Genomic DNA, 15,350 nt, shown 5'->3' on the forward strand with positions numbered 1-15,350 from the left:
AAGAAAATGTGGCACATATACACCATGGAATACTATGCAGCCATAAAAGAAGATGAGTTTGTGTCCTTTGTAGGGACATGGATGCAGCTGGAAACCATCATTCTTAGCAAACTATCACAAGAACAGAAAACCAAACACCGCATGTTCTCACTCATAGGTGGGAACTGAACAATGAGATCACTTGGACTCAGGAAGGGGAACATCACACACCAGGGCCTATCATGGGGAGGGGGGAGGGGGGAGGGATTGCACTGGGAGTTATACCTGATGTAAATGACGAGTTGATGGGTGCAGCACACCAACATGGCACAAGTATACATATGTAACAAACCTGCACGTTATGCACATGTACCCTACAACTTAAAGTATAATAATAATAAATAAATTTTTAAAAAAATCAAGTTGTACACGTTAAGCATATACAATGTTTATATGTTGATTATACCTCAATAAAGCTGTTTAAAATAAAAAAAATAAAAAAATAAAAAAAACAATATGGTCTTTATGTGACAGGTTTTAAGCTGCAGGAAACAGTGGACTAAGCAACTATCCACTTTTTAGACACGGCAAGGTCAACCTGCTTTGTCCAATATCTTCCCCTAAGGAATGAGGCCGACCAGCCCCTCTGGTATGGAGCACCAGGAGTCCAATGGAAGGGTGGGAGTACCCCCTGCCCACAGCTGTACCTGTATGGAGTCAGATGGTGAGCATCAACCAGAAGGGGGCACCACTGAAATGTCAAGCCCAGGAAGTGATTTCCAGTGTGCTGCACAGCAGGTTGTGGGTTGCACAGCAGGAAGTGAGAGGCAGGGCAATTGAGTGAAGCTGCATCTGTATTTACAGCCACTCCCCATGCTTGCATTACCGCCTGAGCTCTGCCTCCTGTCAGATCAGTGGCCAGCGGTGGCATTAAATTCTCATAGGAGTTCAAACCCTATTGGGAACTGCACATGTGAGGCATCTAGGCTGCATTCTCCTTATGATAATGTAATGCTTGATGATCTGTCACTGTCTCCCATCACCCCCAGATGGGACCATCTAGCTACAGGAAAAGATGGTGTGAGTTGTACAATAATTTCATTATATATTACAATGTAATAACAACAGAAATAAAGTGCACAATAAATATAAAGCTCTTGGATCCTCCCAAAATCATCCCCCACCCAGGTCTGGGGAAAAATGATCTTCCATGAAACCATTCCTTGATGCCAAAAAGGTTGAGGACTGCAGCTATAAAAGCAAAGAACTCCAGAGCTGGGTATAGAGATTCAGAGCCAGGGTGCTGAAGAACAAAGAGGGAAGAGAACAAGAGGGTGATGCATTTGCTAGCAATTGGACTCTATTTTGAGTAGATGGGCCTGATCCATTTAAAGTGTTTGGTAATGGACAAATACCCATGAATAATTCAGGCCCATAACTTTTGTTTTAACTTAAATGATCTGGATAATTACTTGAATTTTTCTTCACATTATCTAATATGTATATGTATATGCATATGTATAGCAAAACTCAGCTGCAGCTTTCTGCTCAAAGTGTTTCATGGGATAATTTCTGGTGTACTTTTGCTGTATTGACAGAGAGACTGATTTCTCTTCTCTAGCCAGTTTTTCATTCCCTGTTGATGACTCTGTGACGATGTGTGTGTGGGGGTGGGGGTGGAGTAGGGGGTGACTGGGGGAAGGAAGGAGATGGTCACCTACTATTCGTTCATTCCATTAATTTAAAATATGGCATTCAGAACCATCCACGTGCCAGATGCTAGGCTAGCAGCTAGATACACAAAGATGGATAAGATACAATTCTTGACCTCAAGGGGCTCATAGTCTGGTGGGCATGTGAGAACCTTATGACATTGCTCTGATAGAGGAAAACACAGGATGTGGCAATGTGCCAAGGAAAGGGACTTCGAGCCTTGCCTAAACTTACTGTCTGCCCATGTTTGTGTGGGGATGGGTTGCCTGGAGTCTCAGGGAAGCTCTTCAGTTTTCAGCTGGAGTCACTCTGAGCACAGAGTGAGTATGAGTTCCCAGAGCTGCACATGCTCCCTCCTGTCATGTCTGCAGGTCACCAGCCTCGTGACACATTCTGTTTGTGATAAAGTGATGCTCAGACACCTGATCTCTTGGCCCATCCCAGGGTCCTTTTACACGCTCTTCTTTTCTTCACCAGGGAGGAAGATCCATATCCTTCCACTACTTCTTCTGGAGTCTGACCTTTCCTTTCATGTAACTTCTAAAAGAAATCCACTGCAGCTTTGATGTTTCATACTTTAGAGGTCTGTAGTTAAAAGAACCCAAGTCTTGCATTTGTGTAAAATATTTACTGAATCACTGAATCCCATGCACCAGATGTGTTCTAAGAGTCAGGTACAAACCTCCAACCAAACCTCTGCAGTGGAGTCACAAACTCCTTACCCAAATCCATCCAAGTATCAGCTCCATTACATCAATAACCTTATCTCCTTAGTACCTAGCTGTGTTCTAGGACATAAAACCCAGCAGGCAGTCAACAAATATTTGTTGAAAATTTTATCTTTTCAATAGTTATTCTATCTTTCATTCTAATGCAATCCTGATCTTTTAAAGCCCAGAAAAATCATTTTTTGCCATCCTTTCCTGCTGATAGAATGGTCCTGTATCATAATTATGGCCCCTGAAAGATAACGAGGTCTTGTTGGGCAGAGATCCCAGGGGAACTCCTCAAAGGGACACAGATGCAGTTGGCTTATGCCCTTTTACCATTTTGGCCTCTTGTCCTTTGTCTTCTACTTTTCCATGCCTGCAAAGCAACCATGATGACATGAGATGCAGCCAACGACTTTCAACTGACCTTGAAGAAAAGCTGTGCAACAATCCATTAGGGATATAATAAAGGAGATTCCTTCTATAGGAATACATATCTATATATCTCCCTACATAGGATATTCCTATATATATAGGAATAGATATATAGATCACTATATAGGAATCTCCTTGATTACATCTCTGATGGATTGTTGCACAACTTTTCCTTGGAGAATGCCCAATGGCAACGAGCTCATCATTTCAAAAAGCAGTGCCCTGGGCAGGTCTGTTTGTTACCAAACTTTACCTTTTTGTGAATTAGAATTTCTCCTGCTTTAATGGCCATCCATTGGTATTAATTCCATTCCAAAGGAGACACACATAAAATAACCAGTCTCTTTGTCATGGCAGAACCCCAAATATTTAAAGACAGTCACCATATTCCTTCTATATCCCTTCCATCTTCAGACCTTCCAGAGGTATTCTGCCTTGTTTCGTTTTCTGTTTTTGGTCCTTGCTATGGCTTGAATGTGCCCCTCATAAAGCATGTGTTCAAAACGTAATCCCCAATGTTACAGTGGGGCCTAATGAGAGTTGTTTAGATCCTGAGGGCTTTACCTTCATGAAAGGATTAATGTTGATTTTTAAAGTGTTTGAGGCTTTGAGTTCAATCTCGTGTTCTTTTATGCCCATGTGATGCCTTCTGCCATCTTACATTGCAACAAAAAACCTTCACCAGATATGATCCCTCAATCTTGGAATTCCTGGTCTCCAAAACCAGAAGCCAAATACATTTCTGATTTATTTTTAATACATTACACAGTCTCAGGTATTTTGTTATGGCACTATAAGATGGGTTCTGTTAGATTTTTTTGTGCCCTTATTTCTTCTCCTTATAGTCTGAGTTAAAGAAATACGTGTACTTTGATAATGCATTCTCTAATCCTTAATAGTTTCTATTTTATAAGCAATCTTGTGCATTCAGCATGTAATCACACACACATACATACACACAAATAAGAAAAGATTCTGAAATGGTTTACTCCAGTCAACTGAAAAATCAGCTGACATAGAACAAGGATGTGTTGTTTACAAAATGAAGTGGTTATAGTTTCTCATTTTTATGTGAAATTTTTACACTGGCACTGTAGATAGAAATGGCAGTTGTAAAAACATTACTCATTTAACAAGAAACCCCAAAACATTAATGTGATTTACTTCCATGTCCAGCTTATGTCTTCACCATGTATAACTTTATCATTCCCTAATTTGGGGGAAGTTTGTGCTTCAAAGACATTTTGCAATTAGTACACTTGAGCTTAGATATATAAAGCAGGAAACAGAGTGAAAGGGATAGAAAGCTCCACTAGCTATAAAGTACAAAGTATTTCATATTTTAAAATGTATGATCTAGCTAAATGAAATTCAGATATTGAATTATATACATGCACATTCAGAGTTCAATGCATAGAGATCAAAAAACAAGCAAACATAGGTTTATTACAACACATTGTCAGATAAGCTCTGTTCTCTTATTGAGAAGGTAGTGGCATAGTGGCATTTGCTGGTAGGTGGCTTTTATGCGTACCAGAATGTGCCTAGGCCTCCTGTGGAATGTCTGGCATCTCCATGGTTAATTAATCTAGTCTGCATTCTTCCTCTCCCCTACAGGGCTGACTGTAAAAAATCTTGCAGGGAGAAAATCTGGCTTCCGAAGCACTGCTTAAGTGACCTGACTTCTTAAAATAGTCCTTCATAAGCAAAACTCACATGATATAATTTGAGTGTGTAAATCCAATTACATTTCCTGGGGAAGTGCAGGGAAGATTATACTGGCTTTCCCTGCTCTGTTGTGGCTGGCTGAAGCAGCATTCCTCAACTAAAGCCCCACACAAATCCTGGGAAGAAAATTCTTTACATAACCCACTCCTTTACTAGCTGTGGTTCAAACCTATGTATCACAGAAATTTTGCAACCTTCAATACTGCCACCAACCTTCATGTTCTGTTACTTTAATTCTGCCCCAAAGAGAAAACCAAGAACACACTTCAGAAGCGATAAGTCAAATGAACTGCTACGTTGTCCAACTGCTTAATCTGGGCCTACTGGTCTCTCAGACAATCAATATTGTACTTATTTGGTGCTGAGAGGAAAGGTTTAAGATGAATGTTGCAAGTGTCTCCTATGTTTTGCAAATAAACACATGTAGAATCAACTTAAATAGACACACTTGTGAAATGAATAAATTAGCATCTTAAGACATATTTAGACAACAGTAAAGTGTCACATCAGCGTGATTGTAGTAGTGTCCTCTGATTAAATGTTGCTAGCAGCACTGAATATGGAATAAACTCTTTTTAAAAATCTTTCGTTTTTTTGCTTGGTTTCACTCATTTCTGATGAGCTCTTAAAATGCCATCAATCATCAAAGTATAAATATGACTAATGCATTTGTCCTACTTAGCATGACATTGTAGCAGCTGCTCTAGAAGCAAAGTCCTCCCCATCTTCCCAGTTCTAATCTAATTATGCTCTGACCTGCTGATAACAGTCAGGTGATATTACCAGATATGAAGGAAAACAAATTCATAATTCAATCTTGCAAAGCACACACTACACATTCATTTTACAACTCTCTCTAAATACAGAGACAACAAGCCTATTTGCAACTCCAGGGCAAAGATGTCTACAGGCCAGGGCTGAAGGGATTTAATTGGTCATTTCAGCCGTCATTATGATATCCTTTGCAAAGCCCATTCTCCACCAACACACATACGCACAAGCACACACACACACACACGAAGAAGAAAGAAAGAAAAGAAAAATAGAAAGAAAGAAAAAGGAGAATCTCTGGGAATCTTTCACAAGTAAGGGAGAATATATCCGTTTCTCGGCATTCAGAGGAATCTCTTGGGAAGGTTGACACTCAAATCAGTTTTTGAAAGGCATTTTTCTCAGACATGCTGGAAAGCTGCCATTATTTTTTTAAAGCCTATATGAATTTCCTAAAGAAAAATGTACAGAAATGGAGATATTTGGGGTCTTAAGAAATGTACACCATAACTGGTGAGGTACATTAAATTGGATTCCAGTCATCCTCATTTAATGGATATTTATGTCTCTCAAGTGAGTACGTACCTTGATACCAACTACCAAAGTGGAACAATTTATATTACATGCCATTTGTTGTACATTAAGTAGTCACAGGATTCCCTTTATTTGATTTGAGATAGCTACAAAGAACCTTAGACTTACACAAAGAACGTATAATATCTAATGTTTAAACTGTATAAATGATGGGGAGAAGTTGGTAATTTTATTATGTTCATGTTGTCTTTACTGTGAAGTTAGTCCTTCATTTAAGTGGTCAAAAATGTGTATATAAGTCACATACAAAGTCTGCTTCCCTCCTGAACCCAACCTACTCATACTATACACCACTATCTTATCCAGCACATACACCCAAAAAGCATTTTCCCCTAAAGGATTTCTTGAAAGTCAAATGGTAGGCTAAATGTCCCTTATTTTAATTCAAGTTTAACGATCATTCTTTAGCATTTTTCTGGCTCTAGTCTCTCCTGTTTGATAGGATGTTGAAAGGTAGGAAAGAAGATGTTGCATGAGAAATTTAAATCTGACAGCATGACCTTGAGCACTAAGTAACCTGGATTTGCATACCTGACTGCCTTTGATTGTACAGTTATCTTGGAGAAATCATCTCCACTCTGACAAGTCTGCTTATCTATCTCACCAAGAGGTACAGAAGACTAATTAGCCACTAGCTGTAACATTTTAGAATCCCCAAGAGGGAACCATAATGCAGCGATCTTTCTGGTTAAATATTACTGCCTCTCAGTTTTCCAATAACTAAATGATTTCCACCATCTTATCACTAATGAGCTAAAGAATGAGAATGAGATGAGTTTCAAATGTAAGATAACTCAGATTATTGTCACCAGCAATTAAAATAGAGTAAAATGCTAGCTATAGCAATAGCGTTTAGAATTTATCTATCTTGTGAAAGAACCTAGCAAATATAATCTTATCATTAATCCTTTATTTACATATATAACATCATTTTGTAATGAATTTACTGGTGGATAAATCGAATTGGTGAGACAAACAATTGGTTTATGATGTGGGAAAAGTAAATCAGTGTCTTAGGGAAATCTGGACAAGGTATTCCTATTATTGGTTTGAGGCTTATTTAACTTGAATTGGGTGCGGTTTCATAAGAAAGAAATGATTGTAGCCCTAGTGCTACCTATAGCTGAGCTAAGTCAGAGTGAAATAAAAGGAACCCTTCAAACTGGGGTTTGAACCTTCTGAAAGTTTCCCAGTCTTTCCAATGCCACTCCAGATGCAGAAAACATATGGGTGATTATGTCTGCTCTAGACAATAACCTCATTGTTGGGTGGGAGGTCAATGTTTGTAGTGTGTTAATTGAATAGAGAAAACATAAACCATCTCTTTGCTGATGGCAGGGAATTTCCTGAGTGGCCCCTTTTAGGTTCCATTTTGTATCCGCAGTGGAAAGCAAATGGTGATTCAATGAACACAGGGCTTTGTCTCTTCTTATAGGGTGTCTGCAGAGATTTGCAGTGTGTTTGCTACCCTGTCAAGTCACAGATGTCATTTCCTTCAGGGTAGAAAGAGGAAAAGCAGATTCTCATAGCTTAGATTAAAGGGAGGCAATCATTGGCTCATTTGTTCCTTTCAAAAATGACATTTTCAATGAAGTGAAACAGCTGCCAAGGTGCGCTAACTCTATACTCTCATTTTCGTTTCCTAATTCTTGATAATTCTAAGTTAAACATTAGCCATCCTACCAAAGAGAATGAAGATTAATGTGGAGAAAGATGCTATTCCAGTGTTTATGGCCTTTAGTTGATAGATTTGCATCCAGCTAAGCAGAATGATGAGTTAGCTACAATGAGCCTATTCCCAGCAATTCACTCATTTTTCTCTCATAATTTCCCTATGACTTCTTCATTAAATGTTTATTCATGTGCTATACAGAATTTACTCTCTTAAGTAGTAAAAGAAGTACTTCTCACTCTTTAATAGTTTCAAATGCTTACGTGTTTAGAAAGATAATCACTAGAGGGTTTCTGAAGAATAATTGGCATTGGAGGAAGGGTTTGAATTCTGTCCTCACTGCTTGCTAGGTTCCTGATCCTCAGGATATCACTGTAAAGTTTCTAGGAATCTGTCATTTTTTTTTCTCTGATATGAAAATGAAGGATGATACCATCTATTTTTCATCATTAGATGTGATGATGCGCATAAAGGTGCTTAGTTACATGTAAAATACTGTGCAAAGTAAAGGATTATTACAGTTTTTTGACTTCTTTAAAAGATGTTTATGTGTAAGACTGCCTTGCACGCGTATGATGTGTGTGTGTGTGTGTGTGTGTGTAGAAAGCTTTCACCGACACAACACCAGGGCACTTGGATATTTTATAATATTTCCTATATGATGAATTATCTATTCATTCAGTGACCATTTGTTGAATACCTACTATATGTCTGGCATTTTTCTAGAGGCCGAGGATAAAATGCTATTTATGATAGACAACATCCTTGCCCTTATGGTGTTTACATTCTTGTGAGGGTGTGGGGGACAAACAGCAGATATAAACAAATAAGATAATTTCAGATAGCAGATGTGCTCTGGAGAAAATAAAACAAGTCATTTACTAGAGAAAGTAGCATTTGAGAGTCTGGAACAATGAGAATGTGCCAGTCTTATAAAGACTTTGGAAAAATTGCTCTAGGTAGCAGGTGAAAAGACTCACAATTAGGAAGAGCTTAGAATATGGCAAAAAATGAATGGTGTATTTGGAGCCTAATGAAGAGAAAAGAAGAGAGAAGAGAAGGAAATATGGTTGGAGAGAGAAGAAGCAACTAGTTCAGAGAATCAAGCATGCTGTGGTAAGCAGTTAGGATTTTACTCTAGTTGCTCTAAGAAGTGTTTAGCAGGTTTCGAGCATTCCTTATATGTTACTAGACATGGAAAACTAAATAGTACCTATTTAAAAATCACAGATTCTTATAAAAAGTGATTTATTCTCTACTTTGTCCATCTGCAAGATCTAGGAAAGACTCTTAAGCCCATAGAGGGCGCCAAAGGACCTTTAAAGGCCCTTTCAGCACTGAAGTGAGGGGAGAGCGCTCTGGTTGTTCCTCTAGAGTTTTGGTAACAGGTGACTCAACCTATGAAATGATAGTTTATCTATAATTCTAACCCAAACAAAAAATTGAATGAACTTGGTTTACATGCATCAGGACCTTGGTTTTCACAGTGGAGAATTGTTTATGATGAGATGAGGGTGGGAAGACATTTGGGGGTTATTTTTAATCTTCTCCCATCTGGTAGTATTTGAGTAGAGTATAAAACAAATATGGAGCCAAATTTACTTTCTGGATTCACTTGGCAAGAAAAAGATATCTATACTTAGAACTTTGAAAACACTCATAATTTGCCACTTAGGATGTGTTATTCTAAATACTATTCCTAACTTACTTATTAAATTTTCTAGTTGTGCGTACTGAGAAAGGCTATTGCATGAAAAGCAGTGGGTTATAATACGTGGAGTTTCTTATACATGATCAGATAGCTGTGCTTTATCGTGAAAACAACTCATAGTGAGTTAGGTGAAAAAAAGAGAAGGCAAAGAGAAGGAGAAAGAAGGAAGGAGAGGAAGACAGGGAAGAAAAGATCTGCTAATGTCTAAGTATACAACAAAGAAAATAAAAAAAGAGAATGAGAGAGCTTGGAAGAAAGTAGATTTAGATGTACTGGCATGTAGGTCTTCATGTAAACACAACTGAGAAATAGTTAATACCAAAGAATTTGACTTCCACTTCCCAGATTAAGATTTATTTGTTATATGTGGATATAAAGTTTCATGGTGACTGTGATAACGCATTCATTATTGCCTTTAATAAGAAAAAGTTCAGTCAATCAGCCCTTACTCAGAGTCTCTCATCTCTCCATTTCATGCCTGATAATCACAGGCATGTAATTTATGTAGTCTTTGCTTTACCCAGAGAGACTTCAGAAAGCACTGTAAAAGCAGCCAATCAGATAAGTCACCTGAGCATAGGAATCCAGAACCATCGGAGAAGAGACAGGATCCCACATTGACCAGAAGTCCAGGAGGCCAATGATGGGTGAAGCACTCTAACAGCGCTGGCAACCTAAACATCATGAGCAATTTTCAGTGGGGTTGTGCCTGTTTATTCTAAGCACCATCTATTCAAATTCAACCGTAAAGAAGAGGAGTTTTAAGCTGCTAATGCAGCAGAAATGATACAGAGGCTAAGGACAGGGCAGGCCCACACAAAGCAGCCCCCTGACCATGCATGTCACACCAGTCATCTATTTGAAAATACTTCACTTGACATGTTTCCCTTATTTTTGAGAACTCTCCAAATTCACTCTCCTGTTACCTACCATACATTTTGCAAAGACAGTGCCATGCCATTAATTATCTATTGGTTCTAGTAAATTCATACAAGAGAAACATTGTCTACCTTCGCACCCAGGGACAATGTGAACTGTGTTCACATAAGCATATCCATATTTAAGGGGAAGAATAGAAGAAAAAGAAGGAGAAAGGAGAGAAAGATGCCTAAAGAACAAGATTTCACCTAAATATAATATTTACATCATCTACATCAAAATGCTCTTTTCCAATTAATCAAAACTTGCGTTCTTTGCCACCCCCAATTACTGAGTTTGGTTTATTCAAAGCACTGGGGTCGCATCCTGTCATGAGAGAAGATACCATGTTCGGTCACCAAGGCAATAAAAAATTCCCGAGAAAACCATGTGTCATAGGATTATTTGAAGGACCAGATGAAATAACACATACAGTACTCAGCACTGACAGTCAGTATGTGTTTAACAAATGTATGTTCCTTTGAGAACTGAAGGTTTGTGACTTAGAGATGTGGAAAAACCCAACTCTGAAGCCCAGAGCCCCCTAGACACCCTGCTGCGACTCTCCTGAGGAGAGCTGTTAAGGAATGGGTCACCTTCTAAATCTGGATGCTTCCCCTCCCCTTCTGTCTCATGCTCCAGAGACTGCGGACCCTGAGGGAGGGGAATGAGGAGCAGAAAGCAGACTTTCTTAGCTGATGTCAGAGTAGAATTACTCATAGAATCAGAGTAGAAGGGTAGAGTTGGTAGAAACTTTTAGAGGTCATTTAGTTCCACTTTAAGAAGAGATTGCATTCCGCTAACACTTTAGACCTCCTAGGTGCAAGGCACTGTGCCAGACTGAAGGAAGAGCCTTAAAGAGAGTGAGGCAACCCTGGCCCTCTGGAAGCTATATGATTAATAACTCGGGGAAGTTAGAGGGGAAACAAATGCAAGGCAGGCAGGAGTTACCTGGTTGATGGAAATGACCGCCAGCCGGGGGATGACCACTTGGAGGATGACCTGCAGCAGCGAGGTGCCCAGGCCGGCCAGGATGGCCCAGGTGAGCGGCAGCGGCAGCATGCTGTAGGTGGCGAAGAGCGTGAAGAGCACGTAGCCTATGCCGTCGCCCAGGAGCCCGTAGCCGAGGCCTGCTGCTAGGATCTGGGTGGTCATGGCCACCCAGGTGACCACGCCGCTGTACTGCAGGTACGTGTGGGAGGTGGTGTCCTTCCTGACCACCACCAGGGCGCAGATCACCACCTCAATGCCGGTGAAGAAGCCCAGCAGGATGCCCTTGAGCGGGTCCATGGGGGCCGAGGCCAGGCTCAAGTGCAGGACCAAGAGAGTGAGTTTGGTCAGCACGTCCAGCACGTTCATCACCACTTCCGATTTGCGCCTCTGGCCCAAGAAATAGCGCTGGTAGAGGCGTTCCAGATCCCGAGATTTGAAGGAGTTGCGCAGGGTGGGGAAAATGACCCCTCGGTAGCTATAACCCCCATTGAGAAAGAAATCCGAGTTGCTAGGGGCACAGTCAAGGTGCAGGAAGCCCAGGTCGCCCCCGCCTCCGCTGCCGCTGGCACTGCCGCTCCCGCTGCGTTCCGGGAAGACTTTGGTGCCGCAGGTGCTGTGCGCTCGCTCTCCCGGGCCCAGCGAGTAGAGGGGCAGTGCCGAGTCGCCTGACAGCTGCGGCGCGTGGTGGTTGGGGCCGCCGCCCGCAGGGTCCGATGCTTTGCCCGAGCCTCCACTTCCGCTGCTGCTGCCTCCCCGGTGCCCGTGAATGAAGCGCTGCTCCGTGATGTGCCGCACCGCCGTCTGCCACAACAGCCGCTGCGGCCGGGAGGCGCTCCTGCCGTCGCCGGCCGGGGGCGTCGGGTGGATGGTGTAGAGTTCCTCGCTGCCTGTAAGGCAGCGCACATCGGAGAGCTCCATGGCGCTGGGCCGCAGGGAAGGAGGCGCAGAACTCTGGGGAGGCAGCCGGAGGAGGAGGTTCCTAAAGACTTGAAGGCGACCTGGTAGGAGCTTGGCAGTGATCCCTTCTATCCTAGGCTGTCCCGTTGCAGGAGCCCTGCGCCAGGGCTCCTTGTAGGTCAGGTCATACTGTGCCCAGGGGCAAAGGGCACCTGGAAGATTGCGGCGGACCTCCGCGTCCTTGCGAGCTGCTCTCCCGCCAGCCGGCGCAGCTTGGGTACGCAGCGGCAGTGGCTATTTGTCCTCAGGAGCCGCAGCGCTCTGAGCCACGCAGCCCCTTCCTGGGCTCAGGCTCCTTGGTTGGTTCTAGGCTCAGCGTTTTGGCGCAGCCTTTGCTCTCCAAGAGACGCCTAGGAGCCTGGGCGCCGTGCTTCTGCTGCGCGTCGGGCGGGTCTGGCTGCAGCACTGGGCTCTGGACGCCCACTGCTCCGCGGTTTCAGGGGTCCTGGCCGGGGGTGACCGGCGGCAGCGATGGGTGCGAAGTTAGCAGATGTGGCTGGAATCATCGCCTTTCGGAGAACTCCACTGCGCCGGGATGGGGAGCAGGGGCGGAGCTGGGGGCGGGGGCAAAGAAGGAGGAGGAGGGGGGCACGGTGAGGTGGCGGGGCGCCCCGCGACAGGGTTGGAGAGGTGGTAGCCTCGGCGCTAACAATTCACCAAATAGTTAATTTTAAGGAAGGGGTATGCTGAGGCTCCCTCCTAGGCTCGTTCCTAGTTGCGGAGCAAGGACTGACAGCGCAGCGCTGGCTCTGGCCAGAAGCATCCCTCCGGGAGTGGGTGCGGGGACTCTCGCCCCAGGGTCCCAGCCTGAGCTATAAGACGAGGTCCACGCTTTCAGCAGTGCTTTCGAAGGGTCGCAGCACACAGTTCCCATCCCCTTTACTTCGTTCTTTGGAGTCCATTTGGCTCGGAGCTAGGAGGAGCAGGAGGTGGGGGAAGGAAAAAGTGGGGAGGTCTCCAAAGCCAAGAGCTCTGAGAACGAAGAGAAGCCGCCGGTGCGGATATCCGAGGCTGAGAACCGAAGCTTGGCGGATGAGGCGAAGGTTTGGAGGAGAAGGGAGGCCCGAGGCCGAGTGGAAGTCGACAGAGACGCCTCTGGATCCAGGGAAGCGCCGCCGGGTGCCACCCTGGAGCTCTGAAACGCGCTGCGGGCACCAGGCTACTGGGAGGAATTTGGAGACCTGTCAGAGCGGTCAGACACCCGCGGTGACTTAAACCCGCCCCCGCGCCAAGCCACGCCCCTGGAACCGGGCGGGGGGTGGCGGAGGGACCTGCCACCCAGATCTGGCCAGGACGCCCCAGGTCTTGTAGAAAGCGGCACGCAGGGGCCGGTGTGGGAGAGGACCACTGAGGGCTAGGGCGGGCGGGTGCCCCCGGCCTTCCCGGGGCGCGCTGAGATCCAGCGTTCCAGCTGGCCGCGCCAACCGGTTCCTCCGCTGTTCTTTTTTAGGCATTGGCTCTTGTCCTCTGCAGGTGCGGAGCCAGGACTCGTAGGCCGCTTTGCCCACGGACTCGGAGAGCCCAGCGCGACGGAATACAGGGTCTCCTTTCCGCCCTTCCTACCCGTGCGTCTTTTGGCAAAGCCAACTTTCGGGCTAAACGCAAAATCCCCCAAGAAGCCGCAATCATAGAGGCAGTCAGTTTCCTACAGGAGCCTCTTTACTACCTCGATCCAGAGGGAAGGGTACGGGACATTAAAATGGGGACTTCCCCTGCCTGCCTCACACACTAAGTTTCTCCGCTTACAATAAGGGTCGAGGAGGCGGACGTGGAGAAAGGCATGTCCGGGGTCCCGCCTCGCCCTAGCCAGGTTTCCCGCCCGCCCAGGCTCAGACGAGCGCTCGCGGACAAAGCCTGCGGCGGCGCTTGCGGCGGACCAAGTCGCTGCGCGGTGGGAGCTTAGTGCCGGTGCTAACGCCCGATGAGCCGCGTCCCGGGGGTGCAGGGTTTGCCGGGCAAACACGGCCGCCGCAGTCCCGCACCCGGATGCAGGTGGAGGAGCGGTGGTGGTCACCACCTCCGCCACCAAGACTGCGGCTGCAGCCGGTGGAGCCCGGGCCCAGAGCACAGTCAGCTGATGGCCAATGACGTCAGGCCCTGGGCGCGTTCGCGGCTCCCCGTGGCGTCCCATGAAAGCCCGAATGACCGCCTTGCCTTGCCGCCCCCTCAGTCCCTCCTGAGCGAGAAGAGAAGCTCCTTTCCCTCCTGCCTGTCCCAAGGAAAAATAAATTTCCATCTCCCCACCCCCAACCACAGACACTGTCTCCAGGGTTATTTCTGTCGGCCGTGTCCCAGAAACGCGGGATTTAATTTTTTGCTTTTTAATTCTTTTTTTTTCCCCCACGCATTTGGACTTCGGGTTAAACCCGGAACGGGTCACCTGCCTTGCACACAGAATTCCAAAAGGAAGACAAAAGAATCCTCTAACATTTCCCCTAGTCCCTAATCAGTAGATTTCTAGAATTTCGTTCACTCCATGGAAAAGATTCCCCTAATTCCAGTCCTTTAAAGTTGTATTCTACCATCCCTCAAGAAAGCCAAAATGAAACGCTCAACTTTAAATAGATAGACGGCTGATTCTACTTTTAACTCTGCTTGTAGATGAATTAATGTGTTAACTCTAAAGATCTCCCAGAATAATTGGCCTATCCCATGGGGCTGGAAGTTAAGGATGAAAGCACCTCAAACAACTCTGTGTTGCAGTTATCTAGCCCTGAATGAAATAATCCCTGGAATTACATTCCTGTGAAAGATATGCTTCCTGCTTCTTCTTTCCTGAATTCCTTGAACTCATCAGCCTCACCCTACTGGATCTCGGGTGGGTAATGAGTCTCTTGACTTGAGCTGGGAACCCAGACGGAGCACAGTTGGGAGGGCTGTCCTATAGACCCTGAACCAGAATGTGTGGGGAGCTGTGTCCTCTCTGTGTGAGCACTGCCCCACGGCATCTGTGCTAATGACCATATTAGCAAACTTGGCAATGGAAGACATCTCTTTATTTTCTCAGTTCTTTCTCCTTGGGGCCCTAAGGACTCAGTCTGAATAAATGAGGGGCTGGATGCAGTTGGAACTTTCCTATGAAAATCTTTCTCCAACCTGGACAGCTCCCAGGATGATTTATTCAGCAGCAAAAGGAGGCGGGCCAAGTGGGGGAAGATTGGACCCAATC

General features: G+C 44.7%; 1 protein-coding gene across 2 annotated transcripts in view; it reads right to left on the reverse strand.

The window, feature by feature from the left end:
- The window catches only part of ADCY8 (adenylate cyclase 8), a 259,466-nt gene extending 245,237 nt beyond the window's left edge, over nucleotides 1-14,229 (reverse strand). The window contains exon 1 of one of the 2 annotated variants that reach the window (XM_025394556.1): nucleotides 11,183-14,229. In XM_025394556.1, coding sequence (XP_025250341.1) covers nucleotides 11,183-12,142 — 960 coding nt within the window. In that variant the 5' untranslated portion in view covers nucleotides 12,143-14,229. The remainder of the gene's footprint in view (nucleotides 1-11,182) is intronic. The other variant, XM_025394557.1, reaches the window with a different exon arrangement.
- Between the last annotated feature and the right edge of the window lie 1,121 nt (nucleotides 14,230-15,350).

This window comes from Theropithecus gelada, chromosome 8 (genome assembly GCF_003255815.1).
Source record: "Theropithecus gelada isolate Dixy chromosome 8, Tgel_1.0, whole genome shotgun sequence".
Taxonomy (NCBI): Eukaryota; Metazoa; Chordata; class Mammalia; order Primates; family Cercopithecidae; genus Theropithecus; species Theropithecus gelada.